This window comes from Citrus sinensis, chromosome 5 (assembly GCF_022201045.2).
Source record: "Citrus sinensis cultivar Valencia sweet orange chromosome 5, DVS_A1.0, whole genome shotgun sequence".
NCBI lineage: Eukaryota > Viridiplantae > Streptophyta > Magnoliopsida > Sapindales > Rutaceae > Citrus > Citrus sinensis.
The window spans coordinates 4,617,383-4,632,760 of NC_068560.1; the positions used below are offsets into that span (position 1 = coordinate 4,617,383).

Genomic DNA, 15,378 nt, shown 5'->3' on the forward strand with positions numbered 1-15,378 from the left:
TTCTAACTTAGAGCGGTTATTCAATAGCATATACAGACTCTAGCTTGTTCATCAAAGCTAGTGAAGGAAAGTTAGCAACTACACTGGTGTATGTGGATGATTTTATTCTTATTAGTGACGATGAAGAAGAGATTCGGCAAACAAAAGAGAACTTACAGTTCATTTTCAGATGAAAGAGTTTGGTTAGCTGAAACACTTCCTTGATCTAAAGATTAATTGAACAGAAGAGAGGATATTTCTTTTTTTCTAGTAGAAACATGCCAAAGATTGTTGAAGAAGTTTGGAATATCATAATGCAAGCCAATTTTAACTTCAATGGAGTTCAATGCAAAAGTTTGCACATATGAAGACAAAGATTTACAAGATGGAACTATGTATCAACAATTGTTAGGTAGTTTAATCTTTCTAATCTGATGTGACCAAACATTTTATATGCACTATGAGTAATGAGTCAATACATGTAAAATCCAAAGAAACTCACTTGAAAGCAGTTCGACGAATATTAAGATATGTGAAAAGTACAATTGACTATGGTCTATTATACAAGAAAGGTGAAACTTATAAGTTCACTGGCAATTGTGATGCTGGTTACGCCAGAGATCATGATACAAGAAGATTAACTACTAGGTATGTCTTCAGAATTGGATCTGGAGTAGTTTCTTAGTGCAGTAAGAGAAAACCAAATGTATCATTATCAACCACAGAAGGGAGTATAAAGCGGCAGTGATGGCAACTCAAGAAAGCACTTGATTGATGCAGCTGATAAAGTATCTGCACCAACGAGTGGATTATGCAGTACCATTATATTACGATAATCAATCGGCAGTTAGCTTAGTGGAAAATCCAGTTTTCTATGCAAGAACTAAACATGTGGAGGTCCATTATCACTTCATTAACGAAAATGTTTTACAAGATAAAGTTGAGATGCGGTATGTCAAGACAAGAGTTCCGCCAACAACTCAATATGGATCGAATGATGAAAGTTGGTACTGAGAAGGAGTGTTAAAAACCCAACACCAATTTCATGATCCAATCCAAGTACAGTAGTCCAAGCCTGTGATCAAAGCCAAATCCATGAAAGATTCCTGAATTGTATAGAGATTGGGAGATATTTCTAATTTAAAAATATCTAATGGTACTAGAAATATCTAATTGTAGAAACCTCTTGGATATTTAGAGAATATTGTAAAATGTGACTACCAAATTTTGGTAATTTAATATTTGTGTGGTTTGTATTAGCTCTGGGTTACTATAAATACCCTTAAGCACCAAGTAAGGAGTGAAGAATTAAGAGGAGGAAAGAAGAGGTATCTCTTTCTTATAAAACATGAATAAAGTCCTTTAGTTTAGTGAAATTCTTTTGTCACCCAAATAATTTTAGTTTTGAACAATTTAGTTCTCCTCCATTTTTTTTTCAACAACCACAGTGACAATGGCCCTGTTTCTTCTGTTACATCTCCTGGAAACTGTTTATTAATAAGAACTATAGATTTGAATGGAAATCAATTTGAAGGAATAGTCCCAAAATCTCTTGCCAAAATCAAAACGTTGGAGGCTTTAGACCCTGGTAACGACCAATTTACGGACAAGTTCCCATGCTGGTTATAGCAAGTAGGGCTGGGCAAACGGTTCAGTTTTTTTCCGAATCGAACCGAACGGAACCGAAAAAACTTAATTCAGTTCGGTTCGGCTCTAAGGTAAAAAAATGAATGGTTTGAAATTATAAGAACCGATTGGTTTACATTCGATTCGGTTCAAAACCGAACCGAACCGAAGAACCAATCGATTCAGTCCAATCATTTACAAATTAATTTAATCAAAATTCAAAATCAAAAATATAAAAAGCTAAATCCCAAATTCCCTTTTTTGAAATCCTAATTTCGTAACCCTAAATCCTAAACCTAAAGTCCAAAATCCAGCTATCTCCCTCGTTAGATCGGTGACTCGTGGCCTCTCCATGAGTCCCTTGCATCACGGTCAGTGGTGGCACATCCCTTCAAGCGTGGTAATGTCGTCGAACCCCTCGGTCCCTCACGGCTTCACGCGTTCACTAGCTTGGTCCCTCACACTCACCGTCAAAGCCCTCGGTCTCTCACCCTCACACTAACGGTTTCACGTCGCTCGTCTTCGGGCCTCACTGTTCTAACCGCCACTAATCCAAACCTCCTACCATCAGTCCGCGTCTTTAATCTTCACTGCTGCAAGTTCTTTTTTTATTCATTTATGTTGTGGCCTTTGTGTTTGTTTTCTTTGTGTTTGAATTGAAGCTTATGTGGGGTTAAATTTGTGGAGGTGTTAGTGTATATCGGTTGCTGGAAGTCTGGAATTGTACAATGAGCAAATATAATGGGTAATTAGATATGGCCATTGCAAGTGAAATAGTTGTGTAATCGTATATTGTGAGAATATTGATATGTAAATATTAAATTATCATCACCCTTCATTGCTTTCGGAATTTGGATACAGAGAATATTTGTGGTCCTGTGACTTTTATTTAGTTCGAAAATGGATGAGAAAAAGTATATATCGTTTGGTGGTTGAAGACTTGAAGTTAATTAAATATCCCATTATTATCATGCTAACTAGTTGAATTTGAATTGCCAATGCCATAATTATGCAATTGTAAACAAATATTGCCGCATAGAAAATAAAATTCAAGAATAAATTTATAATTAATTAAAGTTGTTGTTTCAATTTTTTTCATTGAAAGTAAATCAAATTATTAAATAAATCTTGATTGCTTATTTCTTTTTATTTGATTTATTTTAGATGTCTAATTATTCAAGAGTTCAAGACAACCTTGATTGTGTAGCCTATTATTTTGAGCATGAAGTTGAAGTTAATGATAATGAAATTGAAAATGATTCGGCAACAATTGTCACCGGTGGAAACAAGCGGAAAAAGTCATCATCATCCAAACCACCACTACCAAGGAAAAAAATAGCTCCAAGATCATCAGTGTGGCAACATTTCACTAGACTTCCAAATGATCATACAAAGTGTAAATGCAACTACTGTGGTCAAGAATTTGAATGTGGGACGGTCGGGTACGGGACTAGCACTTTAAGAACTCATAACCGTGAAAGATGTCAAAAGTTCAAGGACTTGCAAAAAGACCAAACAACATTAACTCAAGATGTTGGTAGTGATGAAGTTGTAGCAAGAGGATTTAGTCAAGAAGCTTGCAAACGGGCAACCGTGAAAATGATTGTTCTTGATTAATTGTCTTCTTCTGTTGTGGAGAATCCGGGTTTTAGGCATTTTTGTAGTGTTGCAGCTCCAAGATATCTTCTCCCATCACAAAGAACCATTAGTAGGGATACTCTTGAGATGTATTTAAAGGCAAAGGCTAAGTTGAAGAGTTTATTGGCGGGGAATAAACAGAGAGTATCTTTGATCACAGATATTTGGACTTCCATTACAATAGCTAGCTACATGGTCATCACAGCTCATTTTATTGATAGAGATTGGAACTTACATAGGAAGATTATCATTTTTAACACTGTTAATGATCATTCATCGGAAACCATTGGTAAGCAACTTGAAAAATGTTTAATTGACTGGGGTATTGAGCGAGTGTTTACTGTAACTGTTGACAATGCAAGTCCAAATAAGGGTGCTCTTAAGTACTTGATTGATAGAGTGAAGACTTGGAGGGATGATGGCTTAGTGTTGAATGGAGATTATTTGCATGTTCGTTGTTGTGCACACATATTGAATTTGATCGTTACTGAAGGGTTGAAGGAAATAGAGTAGAGTATAGTTAGTGTTCAGAATGCGGTGAAGTATGTGAGATCTTCCACTGCCAAGATGCAAGCATTTCAAATTCGTGTGCAACAAGAGAATATTAATTGCCGAGGAAGTGTGACTTTGGATTGTCTCACTAGGTGGAATTCTACATATTCCATGTTGAATACGGCATTAAAATTTAAGCCGGCACTTGATCGAATGGCAATTGAAGATAAGCTTTATGATGCTTATTTCAATGAAAAAGAGGGTGGGAAGAAGAAAAGGGAGGGGCCGCCATTGTACAGTAATTGGGAAAATACTCGACGCATAGTCAAGTTTTTAAAGATGTTTCATAATGCGACTTCGCAGTTTTCTTCATCTTTGAAGGTAACATCAAATCTTTATTAAATTTTTTAATTTTTTATATAAAATAATATGATGAAGTTTACTTTAGTTTTATTAACATTGTTTTTATTTATATAATAGAATACAAAAGACAATTAAAAAAAAAAAGAAATTCTATAAGCTATATTTTCTATGAGCTATATTTTTTTTAATTTTTGATATATAATAATATGATGAAGTTTACTTTAGCTTTATTAACATTATTTTTTTTAGGTGACATCAAATATTTGTTACAATTTGATATGTCAAATTGAACAATCTTTAGGATCATTGTCCGCTAGTAATGGTAGTCTTTTGGGTTTCATGGCAATTAAAATGAAGGAAAAAATTGATAAGTATGGGGATGGTTGTTTCAAGATAAATAAGTTGTTGATTGTTGCTTTAGTACTTGATCCAAGGGGAAAAATGAAATTCACAACACATTGCTTTGAGAAATTATATGGCAAGGATAGTGCCAAATGTGTTGAGATGAAGGAAATGGTCAAGAATTTGTTGATTAAGCTTTATGAGTCTTATAATGCACAATACAAACCGGATGGAAGTAGGAGTGCAAGTGGAAGTGCAAGCGGAAGCACAAGTGGGAGCCAAAATTTAGCTATTGGAAGTGGAAGTGGTTTGAATTTTTGGGATTTGGGTGATGATGATGATGTTATGATTGAGGATCCTTTCTCCGAATTTAGTAAAGCGGTTGCGGTTAGTGAAGGTAGCCCGGAGTTGTCAAATGAGCTAGATCTTTACTTGATGGAGAAGACTGAAAAAATTGCAAAAAGTAATTTGGGCACTAAATTTGATATTTTATTATGATGGAGGGTGAATAGTGCCAATTACCCAATCTTATCAAGTATAGCAAGGGATGTTCTTGCTATTCCGGTGTCTATTGTTGCCTTTGAGTCTGCCTTTAGTACTGGACGTTGTATACTAGATCAGTATAGAAGCTCTTTGACTCTAGACATGGTGGAAGCATTGGTATTGTTACAGAATTGGTTGCAGACTTCTCTTTTCATGGATACAACAGCGGACCTAAATAAATTAGTTGAAGACAATGAGTTTATGGATCAACTTGTGGAAGGTATATTTTGTAAAACTTTAATTTAAATTTACTTTTTAAGTATTACTAACCTTGTTCAATTTGTCCAATTTTTTTATGTAGAACTTCGCAAATCAACAACGGCCGACCAACTTTGTAGGTCAACATAAAAATTGCAGTTGAACATAAACCATTTTAGGTAATTAAATTGATATATATTTATTTGTTAATTATTAAATCACTTTATTTTATTTAGTTTAATTATTGAGTGCTTTGGCTCACTTTGAAAGTTTGAATTTTGATGTAGGTGATGTGGGTGGTGGATGAAATTGTTGCTTGTGTATTGAAGTTGAAGGCTTCTCTTATTTTGTTTTTTACTTGATGGCTTTGTATTTGAAGTTGTTGCTTGTGTATTGTAGACTTGTGTTTTTTTTTTCTTGTTATGAACTTATAATTTGTAATAGATTTTAAATCTAGGTGTGTTTTTGAATTGTGACTATTTTGTATTAGGACTTTTGTTATTTTGTTTTTTACTTGAAGGTTTTGTATTTGAAGTTGTTGCTTGTGTATTGTAGACTTCTTGTATTTTATTTTTCTTATTATGAACTTATATTTTGTAAAATGGAGGTAAAAATTGTAAAATGCAGTCAAATTTGGTTAAAACTGTAAAATACAGGAATATGTACGAACCGAACCAAACCAAACCAAACCAAATTTTAGAACCGAACCGAAATATTTTTTTGGTTCGGATCGGTTCTAAAATTCGGTTTGAGTTTTTTAGAACTGATCGGTTTCGGTTCGGTTCGGTTCGGGACCGGAAAATGCCCACCCCTAACAGCAAGCATCAAGTTTCCACGTTCTAGTTTTCCGATCGAGCAACTTTTCCGGAAGCCTTGGTTGTCGGGGAAATTATAATGTCTCAAGGCTGATGCTTTTAATTATGGACTTAGCTTCCAACAGATTTAACGGATGAGTATCCAAGAAGTGGTTACTAAACTTCAAGGGGATAAAGATGATGGTTGGTATAACCAAATCCCGATCAGAGTTCAAACACCTTCAATATGAACTCATGGGAAGCAGTAGTCAATTGTACCAGGATGCGGTAACAGTCACAATAAAAGGTCTAGAGATCAAGCTACAGAAGATCCTTATTCACCTCCATTGACTTTTCAAACAACAATTTGGAAGGGTCAATAACAGAGGAGATGGGACTAGTCAGTTCGCTCTATGGTTTGAACTTGTCGCATAACGCCCTCACAGGCTCCATCCCAATAGCTTTTGCGAACATGAAAGAGATAGTCATTGGATCTCTCAATGAACAACCTGAGTGGAGCAATCCCTTCAGAGCTTGCAAGCCTAACTACTTTTCTGTCCTGAATCTCTCATATAACCACTTTTGGTGGGAAAGTTTCCAACAGGTACTCACCTCCAATCATTTCTGCCAACTTCTTTTGAAGGCAAGTAGGCGACCAAGGATTATGCGGACCTCCGTTGATGAATAATTGCCAAACAAATTCCAGCGAGTTGCCATCTTCAGCATCAACTTCAAGCGATGAAACGGATTGGTTCTTCATTGTTATGGCAACTGGTTTTACGGTTGACTTTGGAGCAGTTGTTACACCGCTAACATTTTCCAAGAAATTGAACAAATGGTATGGCCATCTCATCTACAGAATTTTGAACCGCTGATAAATTCTTTAGGTGGAGTGATTTCTATTATATGCATCACCTTTCAACAATCTTGGATGCATTACTGTTTTATTATTTTTCCAACTGCTGTTGTTATTGTGTGAAACAAAGAAATTTCAAGTAACAAGGGACTTCGAATAATATTCCGCAATCGATGAGTGGATTTTTTTTTTTTTTCCTCTTTGATGCAAACAACAAAACTTTGTATAGGTGTTAAGTGACACTAAAAATAGAGAAAAAAAAATTAGAGAAATCCACTGGCTAAAATGAATTATATGTTAATTCATTTATAAGCTGGACAGTTTAAACAACAATCACTTCATTGATATTTAGCGAATAAGTTTTATCATCTTAATCTTAAAAAATAAATTGTATATAAAATAAATGGATTGCTTTTAAGAAGACAAAAGTGATGTTGAAAAGTTAAAAATTAATTTTAATTTTTGGTAAAATGTTTTTAAAAATTATTTTTAACAAGTTCACTGCATATTACAACAGATTTTAAAAAATAAAGAGTAGCTTTACTTGTAAATATGAGCCACTTTAGATGAGTATATTTCAATATAATATATATATGAATGACTTTGGATAAAGAAGGTTAAAGTAGCAACATCTCGTAATTAAAATAAATTACACGCTAATGCTGTTATGCAAATATTACATGAACAGCTCAAAAAGATTTGGATTTTGGTGCCTAACTAAACAGAAATTTTAAATCAAAACAAAAATATAAATTTGGCTATGACTAATATGTTACTCAAATTTATATCATTTTATTTCTTGTAACGTATAACGCTATCAGCTGCAACTAAGCAAACCGCTTGAGCGAGATGAACAAATTACTAACGTTACGTATTTTCTCCTCAATGATGGAGTAATTCTCTTCAACTTTGGTGGTGAAATAGTTGAATATCTCGTCTACAAACTCATCCCCAAAATGTTTCTTGATGAGTCCATCAATGCCAGCTCTTATTCCTGAGGCGTACTCATTGGCTGTAATTCGTCTCCTGGGTTGACTCAATTTCTCCATTTTCTCAATGGTGAAATTTCCATTTGTTCTGATGATTGCTTCCAACTCTTTGGGGGTCGCATTGTATGTCGGCAAGTTGAATGAGTCCACTTTTTCTTCACTAAGCACTCCCTGAAATATTTATAAGAATCGGGTTACCAAAAAGATGTAGTTAATCAAACGTAACCGTTCTCAAGTGCAAATGTCAGCACTCTATAAAGTACAGATTCACTTTAAATCTGGAATTTAGTGTTGGTGTTTAAACAATAACAAGAAAAAATAAACTGTTGGAAGGTAAATGGGACCTCTAAGTATAAAACTTGATTAGTTATAATTTATATTTATACGTGCCGAATTTTTATTTTGCGCATGTTAAGAGGTCGTATTTATTCTTCAATAGTTTACTTTTTCATTAATGTTTAAACACCATGACTATATGAGCTATTACAAATTTATATGGAAGGACTTGGGTGGTAAAAATAATTTCTACAGGAAATGAAAGTGTCATTCTCATTTCTCGCTTAACAAAATGGGCAGCAAATTTTACTAGATCATGTGTATACAAATGTTGTGTCTGTACGTGTGTGCCTTTCACTGTATCTACTTCCATTTAGCAGTCATTTATTCTTACCATTTTGGCCAAGTCATTGAAGCAAGATCCCAAAATATTATTGAACACGCCCACATAAGAGTTTGACAGAGGTATCCCATCTGGAACCACAGCTGCTAAAATCAACACCATCAACCCTCCAGGCACAAGCTCTTCTGCTCTGGCATTCAAAAAGGACTCCATATCATTCTTGTACTGTGTTGAATATGCCCTAACAACTTCAATATTTGATTCACTGCATTGTATGCTTCCTTTATTCCATGCAGGAGAACAAGGATCCACAATTTCTTTAGGAACCTTGGAGAGCCAATGCAAGGCATAGGAGGTGTGCACAAAATGTATAGATGACCTGGGAAACAACCGACTGTGAAAAGAACCCGGCACGCCGGCAGCAAAATATTTACGAGCATGAGGAAGGGATTTAAATAGTGTGTTGAAGTCGTTGTCGGAGTGATCATTCAAGAACACTTGAAATTCTAAGGCTGAAGGTTTTTGGTGTAAATTAGTGGTTCGTTGAAATTTCAGCTCTATGGCTTCAATGATATTTTGCACAGCCAAAAGGGTATTGGGTCCAACAGAACAACCCAAATCTGCTATTTTAAATGGCTTTAAAGTATCATCAAATCCCAAAATTTTCAAGTCAAGTTTATCGGCTATGGCTTCGCTGATTAATTCCTTTGCAGCGTCCACAACTCCTCTCTGCAGTCACCTTAAATAGTTGTATCAGTTGCAAAAGATTTCTTGTATGCATATAATAACTTAATAATAGATTGTCAACGAGTTCGAAGAATAAATATTGACACAATCGACAAGTTTTTGAGGCATATTGGAGCATTTTACACGAATTAAATTTCATAATTTCTGTCGGCTGTCATCAAATTTCAACTGCATAGATGTTTAATGATCTCCAAAACATCCAATAATCACGAATCAGCCTCATTAATTCTTTAAATTCTAATCCAAAAACAAAGCATATCATCAAAAAAAAAAAAAAAAGAGAAAAATCAAGAAACTTTAATTTTTTTTTCCTTCTCAAATCATCGAATTGATGCAATTTAATATGAACAGAAATTTGGAAAACTAGTAAATATTAAACTTATATACATCATATACCTGGTAGGTTGAATTTTGGGCATAGCTGTAAGCATCATTTCCACCAACCATAGGATATGCTTCGGTCAAATTATTGCTCTGCATGTGAGCCAATTTCTCTTGCTCTGTCTAAGCTACAGGCAGATACTGCTGCGTTTGATCTGCTTCAAACCTCAAGAACTTTACACAAGTTCCTTGACTTTTTATTTGGAAAATTGTCTGGTACCCCTGTATTTTAGTCAAATATCCAACCTTTCCCTATCTTTCTATAAATTCCTCTAGACCCCTTGCTTTAAAAAAAAATACAAATATGTTTTTATAGACATAAGTTGCCAATCTGCTTATGCTTACAATATGCGGAAAATTTTGATGGGACTAACCTAAATCAATTTTATTATAAATCAGTTTGGATTTCAATTCCTATATTAGGATATATTTGTCCGCACTAATATTCAAAATAATATAACTACTATACCTTTATTTTCTGGATACCTACCCTTAATCTATTATGTAAAGAGAATGAAATCACAGCACAGCTCTGGCACTCAAATTTGTGATCCCTTTGCATTTAAAGAAATATGTCAAAACTCAAATCCTCCAAGCACCTAAATATGTGATATAACTTGATAATTTTGTCCTTAAAAATGAGTATAAATTTTGGATAATAAATTTGAACCAAAACTCACCTACTTGCCTTTTCATACTTAACGAATCTATGGATTAGGAAATTAAGAAGTAAGATAGATTATTGTATAAAAAGGAGAAGAATCTATTGTTAGTAAATTGTTGGGTAAAGTACACACACAATTAAAGTGAAATTAAGAAAATTAAGGCACAAGGATCATTCAGTGAACACTAGAATTTATGTGTTTCGGCTTTTAACCTACGTTTATAGATGAAAACAAAAGAATAAAACTTAACTGATGAAATAAAAATTATAAGTATTGAAATATTTTAACTCACTATCCAGAACTTAATAGTCCAATACATCCGATTTTTCTATACTCACTCAAGAGTTTAATTCTCTCTCTCAACTCTTTCTAGAAATTGATTTGAGAATCGAAGAATGGGATAATGAAGAGGGGAAATGAAGCCCACTCTTTTTTGTAATTTTTTTAATAGTAATTATTATTTTATCATAATATTGAATGACTGGGCACTGAAAGGCAATCCACATCTATCAAACTTTTTTTTTTACTTTCTTCTTTTAAATCTTGCTCACAATAGAATAGACAGAGATGACTTGCATCCATCATGCTGGTATTGATACTAATCTTGATTTAATAAAAGTGAAATTATCAAATTGAAAGTAAAGGCAACATGCTCCAATTATTGACGTGGTCGAGAAGGAAAAAACTGCATATATTGCTTCTACTATAATAAAAATTGATTAATGCAATTTTCATAACATCATTTCCCCCTTTAGCTAGCATTTTTGCAACAACAAATTTCTCTCCACTTTGTAATCCAAAATTATTCACCATGGTTGATGCGATTGTTTCCCCTCTCTTGGAGCTGCTAATTTGCTTTGCTGTCGAAGTGGTTAAGCAACAGGTGAAGTTAGTGGTGGGTGTGAAACAAGAAGTGAAAAAGCTTACAAGCCATCTTCAAGCCATTCAAGATGTGCTCAATGATGCAGAGCAAAGGCAAGTGAAGGAGGAATTCGTCAGACTTTGGCTGGGTCGGATCAAGGACATTTCCTACGACATTGAGGATGTGTTGGATGAGTGGATCACTGTAAGACGCAAATTGTAGAATCAGGGCGACGCTGATGACAATGTTGTTGTACTTGCTCCTCAAAAGAAGAAGAAAGAATGTTCCTACTTTCTTGCCACTTGCTTTGGTTTTAAACAAGTCTTTATACGTCATGACATTGCTATCAAGATCAAAGAAATCAATGAAGAGGTAGACGATATTGCCACTCAAAAAAATATGTTCAAATTTGTTGAGAGTGTGAGAAAAGGAAATGAGAAACCAGGGCGAGTGCAAGGTACTTCATTGATTGATGAGGAAGAGATTTGTGGCATAGTTGATGAGAAGAATGAACTCTTAAGTAAACTATTGTGTGAGAGCAGTGAGCAACAAAAAGGCCTTCATATCATCTCAATTGTTGGTATGGGAGGCATTGGGAAAAATACTCTTGCACAACTAACTTCTAATCACGATGAGGTGAAAAGAAAGTTTGACAAAATTTTATGGGTATGTGTATCAGACACTTTTGATGAGTTTAGGGTTGCCAAAGCGATGGTTGAAGCTTTGGATGGTCATGAATCTCGTTTAGGTGAATTTTAATCTCTTCTTAAACATATTTATGAGTCTATTGGAGGGAAAAGATTTCTTCTTGTCTTAGATGACGTGTGGGATGGAGATTACATTAAATGGAAACCATTCTACCATTGCTTGAAGAATGGTCTTCATGAAAGTAAAATTTTAGTTACCACACGTAAGGGGTCGGTGACGTCCATGATGGGATCCACAGATATTATCTCTGTAAAGGAATTAACAAAAGAATGATGTTGGTTATTGTTTAATAGGATGGTTATTCCTCCAAACCACGACTTTGGAGGAATTGGAAATTGTAGATAGTGATATTCTGGTAGAACGCTACAGAGAGGAGGAGGGAGAGGATTGGCCTAAGATATCTCACATTCCCAACACCTTTATTTCGTAATTAAGAGGACGCGAAAGGAGGCCCTTGACAAAATTCTCAAGCGGCTGCAAGAGAGTAAGTAATTTCTTCTTTTACTCTGATTTTCTTTGTTGCTGTTTGTAATCTAGTTAAGAAGCATAAATAGCATTTTGAATCAAACTCTATTTCGGGAGTATGCCATATTTAAATATCAAGAAGCATAATTTAAGTATTTGCCACAGGTAATTTCTTCTTTTCTTTGCAGTTATTTGTAATCCAATTAAGAAGCATAAAGTACTTTGAATCAAATGCAAGAAAATGTTGATGTTCAATGTGAGTATAGTTATGTTGACTAGTATTTATACAATATGTGTAGCCCCTATTTCGTCTGTCATTGAAAGTAAGATAATTATTTTTCATGAAAACTCTTTGATTGATCATCCTTGACAATTTGCAGGTCAAGTGATCAAGGGTGAGAATGGAGTTACACTGGTGAGACTAACAGGCCAGTTCAAAGATGAATGAATAAGGCTCAGGTGCGTGTTTACTTGCTTGCTTCTGTAGCGTACTGTCGCACGTTTTAATTCGGCTGATTTATCTAATTCATCAAACTTCATTCCCATAACTTCCATTGATATATATCTTTGTTGCATATCAAGCAGAAACCGAGAAAGCAAAATGTCAGCTCTAGTTCATATTTGTGCGAGTTCATGTTTTCATTTTGATTATGAAACCATTTCCAGGCAGCAGTACCGGGCAGCAATTATGAAGTTAGTTGCCAAGAATGCAGGGGATCTAAAGAAGCATTGGATTTTTTAAGGTATGCAACTCCGGTGGCTATATGTCAATTCATAAATATAAGCTTGAATAAATTTGACAATTTGATTATTGTATTGGAGCAAGCAGCTTCTGTTGCCAAGACTTTCCTCAGATCACAAGCTCCGGAGCTGAACCTGCTGCTATGGATATCTTAGGTTTTTATTATCAATTGTCAACCACTGTTTTGATATTCTCAAGAGTCAAGATTAAACTTTACTAAAGTTGTTTCGGTTGTCTATAATTTTTTCAGGAATATACCATATATATTTTTCTCATATTCTGAATTTCATATCTTTTGAATATCCACATGAGAGTAAAACAATCAGCATCAACTCTGATTACTAAGGTTGTAAAATTCTATTGCAAAACATGATCAATATAATGCGACTAATTCTTTTGCTTTGATGTGATAGAAATTTTTTATTTTGACAACTCGCTGGACAAGTGATCTAAGGGTAAGAATGGTGCTTGATTGGTAAGATTGGATAGGGTTCAAACAAGTACCATTGAATATAGCTATGGACATGGTGGATGTGGACATGGTAGCTCGACTTAGGTTGATGTAAAATTGAAGCGGATATTGTTAAAAGGGCGTTAAGCTACGGTACCACCCTATGAAGTTAGTTGCCCATAATGCAAGCATTTTATTTAAAAAGGCACGAGATTCTAATGGCTATATGTAAATTCCTATATTTATCATTAATGGTTAATCAATGGTTAGCTTCTTGTTATTCATTTTGTGCATTCAGGTGCCATCAATTGACAGCCGCAAGTATGGTTGCATTAAGCTGCAGCTAGGAAATTTGAGGATATGACGGCTGCCGCTACTATTGTCTAAGAGCAAACAGCTACAAGACTTTCCCCATCACATCTGATCCTGCTTAACCTGAACCTGTGGCTATGGATAATCCCAGGTTCTTATTATCAACTACATAATCTTTTGCTTGTTTTGAAACCCTCAAGATTAAATTTTGGTAAAATTGTTTCATTTATCTATGTAATCATGTTAGGTATGGATAGTGACCGACATCATTTTGGCTGTGCCGGTTCTGGCATTGTAGCTTTCCTGAAAATTTACCAAGTGAAGGTAAAGGTTCTATGTCAGAATTCAGTTTGTCGTCCAACATTTGTAGTTCATTTCTTTTTCAGTAAAACTATCTTCTAATCTTTCTCTGTGGATGGAGGCAAAGAAGCAAGCCATGTAAACCGGATTGAGTGTGTTTTCTTCCCCCCTCAATAATATTTAAGCACCATCCATAATTGGTTTAATGGAGTGCTCTCATTCGCAGTGGATATTCGAGGGGTTCCTAGAATAGCCTAGTGGGAGCATGAGATCAAGGGCAAGATCAATGCATTGACAGTACATCTAGGCCATTGATCAAGGGTTGATTCAGCTGTAACCAAATACAATGTCAATGAATAACACTACTTTGACAAAAATTAATTCTACAAAATGTTGATGTTCAATGTGAGTATAATTATGTTGACTTGTGCCCATACAATATGTGTTTAATGATTGTAATTTCTCTCTTTCGTCTGTTAGAATGTAAGATAATTAATTTTCATGAAAACTTTTCAATTGAATCTTTTTCCCCAACTTTGGAGGACAAGTGATGATAGGGTGAGAATGGAGTCAACACTGGAAAGACAGGCCAGTTCAAAGACCAATGACTAAAACTCTGGTATGCGTTTACTTGCTTGCTTCTATAGTGCATGGGTATGTTTTAATTTAGCCGATTAATCTAATTCATGGAACCTCAGTTCCGTATGTTTCCACTGATACATATCTTGTGCTGCATATCAACCGGAAACAGAGCAAGCAGAATGTCAGGCTGCAATTCATATTTGTGTGAATTCAGGGCATTGAGCTGAGCTACCTTATGAAGTTGGTTGCCAAGAATGCAGGGAGCCTGAAAGAGTCAAGATTAAACTTCACTGAAATTGTGATTCGGTTGTAATGTATTTAGGATAAGGATACTGAGCGAGCAAATGTCATCAGAATTCACTTTGTTCCCCAGAAACTGGCATTTGGCTCCCAGAAAAAATATTCTTATAAAATTAAAGCATTTTTTTTCTTTTTCCACATAGTTACATTTATGTTCATTATCACATTTGTACCGGTCCATCATTGGATGTCGATGCCTTGATGGTCTTATTATATGCCAAAAATTGGAGAACCCAAACAAAAAGAATCCAATGCTGACTGACCTTATGCCTACAAAAAAAAACTAAAAATATGCAGAAGGGATTGATGACAGCTTTGTGACCATGACATGTTTTGGACTATTGAGAAATCTAGGCAATAAAAAATAAACAATATATTTTATTCTTGGAGAAATGGTGTGTCCAAGTCTCTTCCACATATTGCC

At 34.8% G+C, this 15,378-nt stretch overlaps 2 protein-coding genes and 1 long non-coding RNA gene across 14 annotated transcripts; 2 read left to right on the forward strand and 1 right to left on the reverse strand.

Moving 5' to 3' along the window:
• The first annotated feature begins 3,810 nt into the window (after positions 1–3,810).
• Positions 3,811–5,488, forward strand: LOC127902187 (zinc finger BED domain-containing protein RICESLEEPER 2-like). Its single transcript, XM_052441004.1, has 4 exons — positions 3,811–4,116; positions 4,348–4,903; positions 4,982–5,203; positions 5,469–5,488. The coding sequence occupies exons 1-4, from the start codon at positions 3,811–3,813 to the stop codon at positions 5,486–5,488; spliced, it is 1,104 nt and encodes a 367-aa protein (XP_052296964.1).
• A 1,916-nt stretch (positions 5,489–7,404) lies between these two features.
• Positions 7,405–9,747, reverse strand: LOC102608578 (loganic acid O-methyltransferase-like). The gene is made up of 3 exons (XM_006492513.4): positions 9,583–9,747; positions 8,491–9,168; positions 7,405–7,991 (listed from the first exon to the last, which is right to left on the reverse strand). The coding sequence occupies exons 1-3, from the start codon at positions 9,664–9,666 to the stop codon at positions 7,659–7,661; spliced, it is 1,095 nt and encodes a 364-aa protein (XP_006492576.2). The 5' UTR covers positions 9,667–9,747; the 3' UTR covers positions 7,405–7,658.
• A 1,229-nt stretch (positions 9,748–10,976) lies between these two features.
• LOC127902786 (uncharacterized) lies at positions 10,977–15,265 on the forward strand. Of its 12 annotated transcripts, none has more exons than XR_008055403.1 (5): positions 10,977–12,286; positions 12,456–12,523; positions 12,648–12,726; positions 12,934–13,923; positions 14,020–15,265. It is a non-coding gene; the product is annotated as an uncharacterized LOC127902786 (long non-coding RNA). The 12 variants fall into 12 exon arrangements; XR_008055408.1 differs by lacking the exon at positions 12,456–12,523 and having other exon boundaries at positions 12,648–13,923; positions 14,020–14,477; positions 14,615–14,691; positions 14,824–15,265; XR_008055406.1 differs by lacking the exon at positions 12,456–12,523 and having other exon boundaries at positions 12,648–13,923; positions 14,020–14,477; positions 14,621–14,691; positions 14,824–15,265.
• The last annotated feature ends 113 nt before the right edge of the window (positions 15,266–15,378 follow it).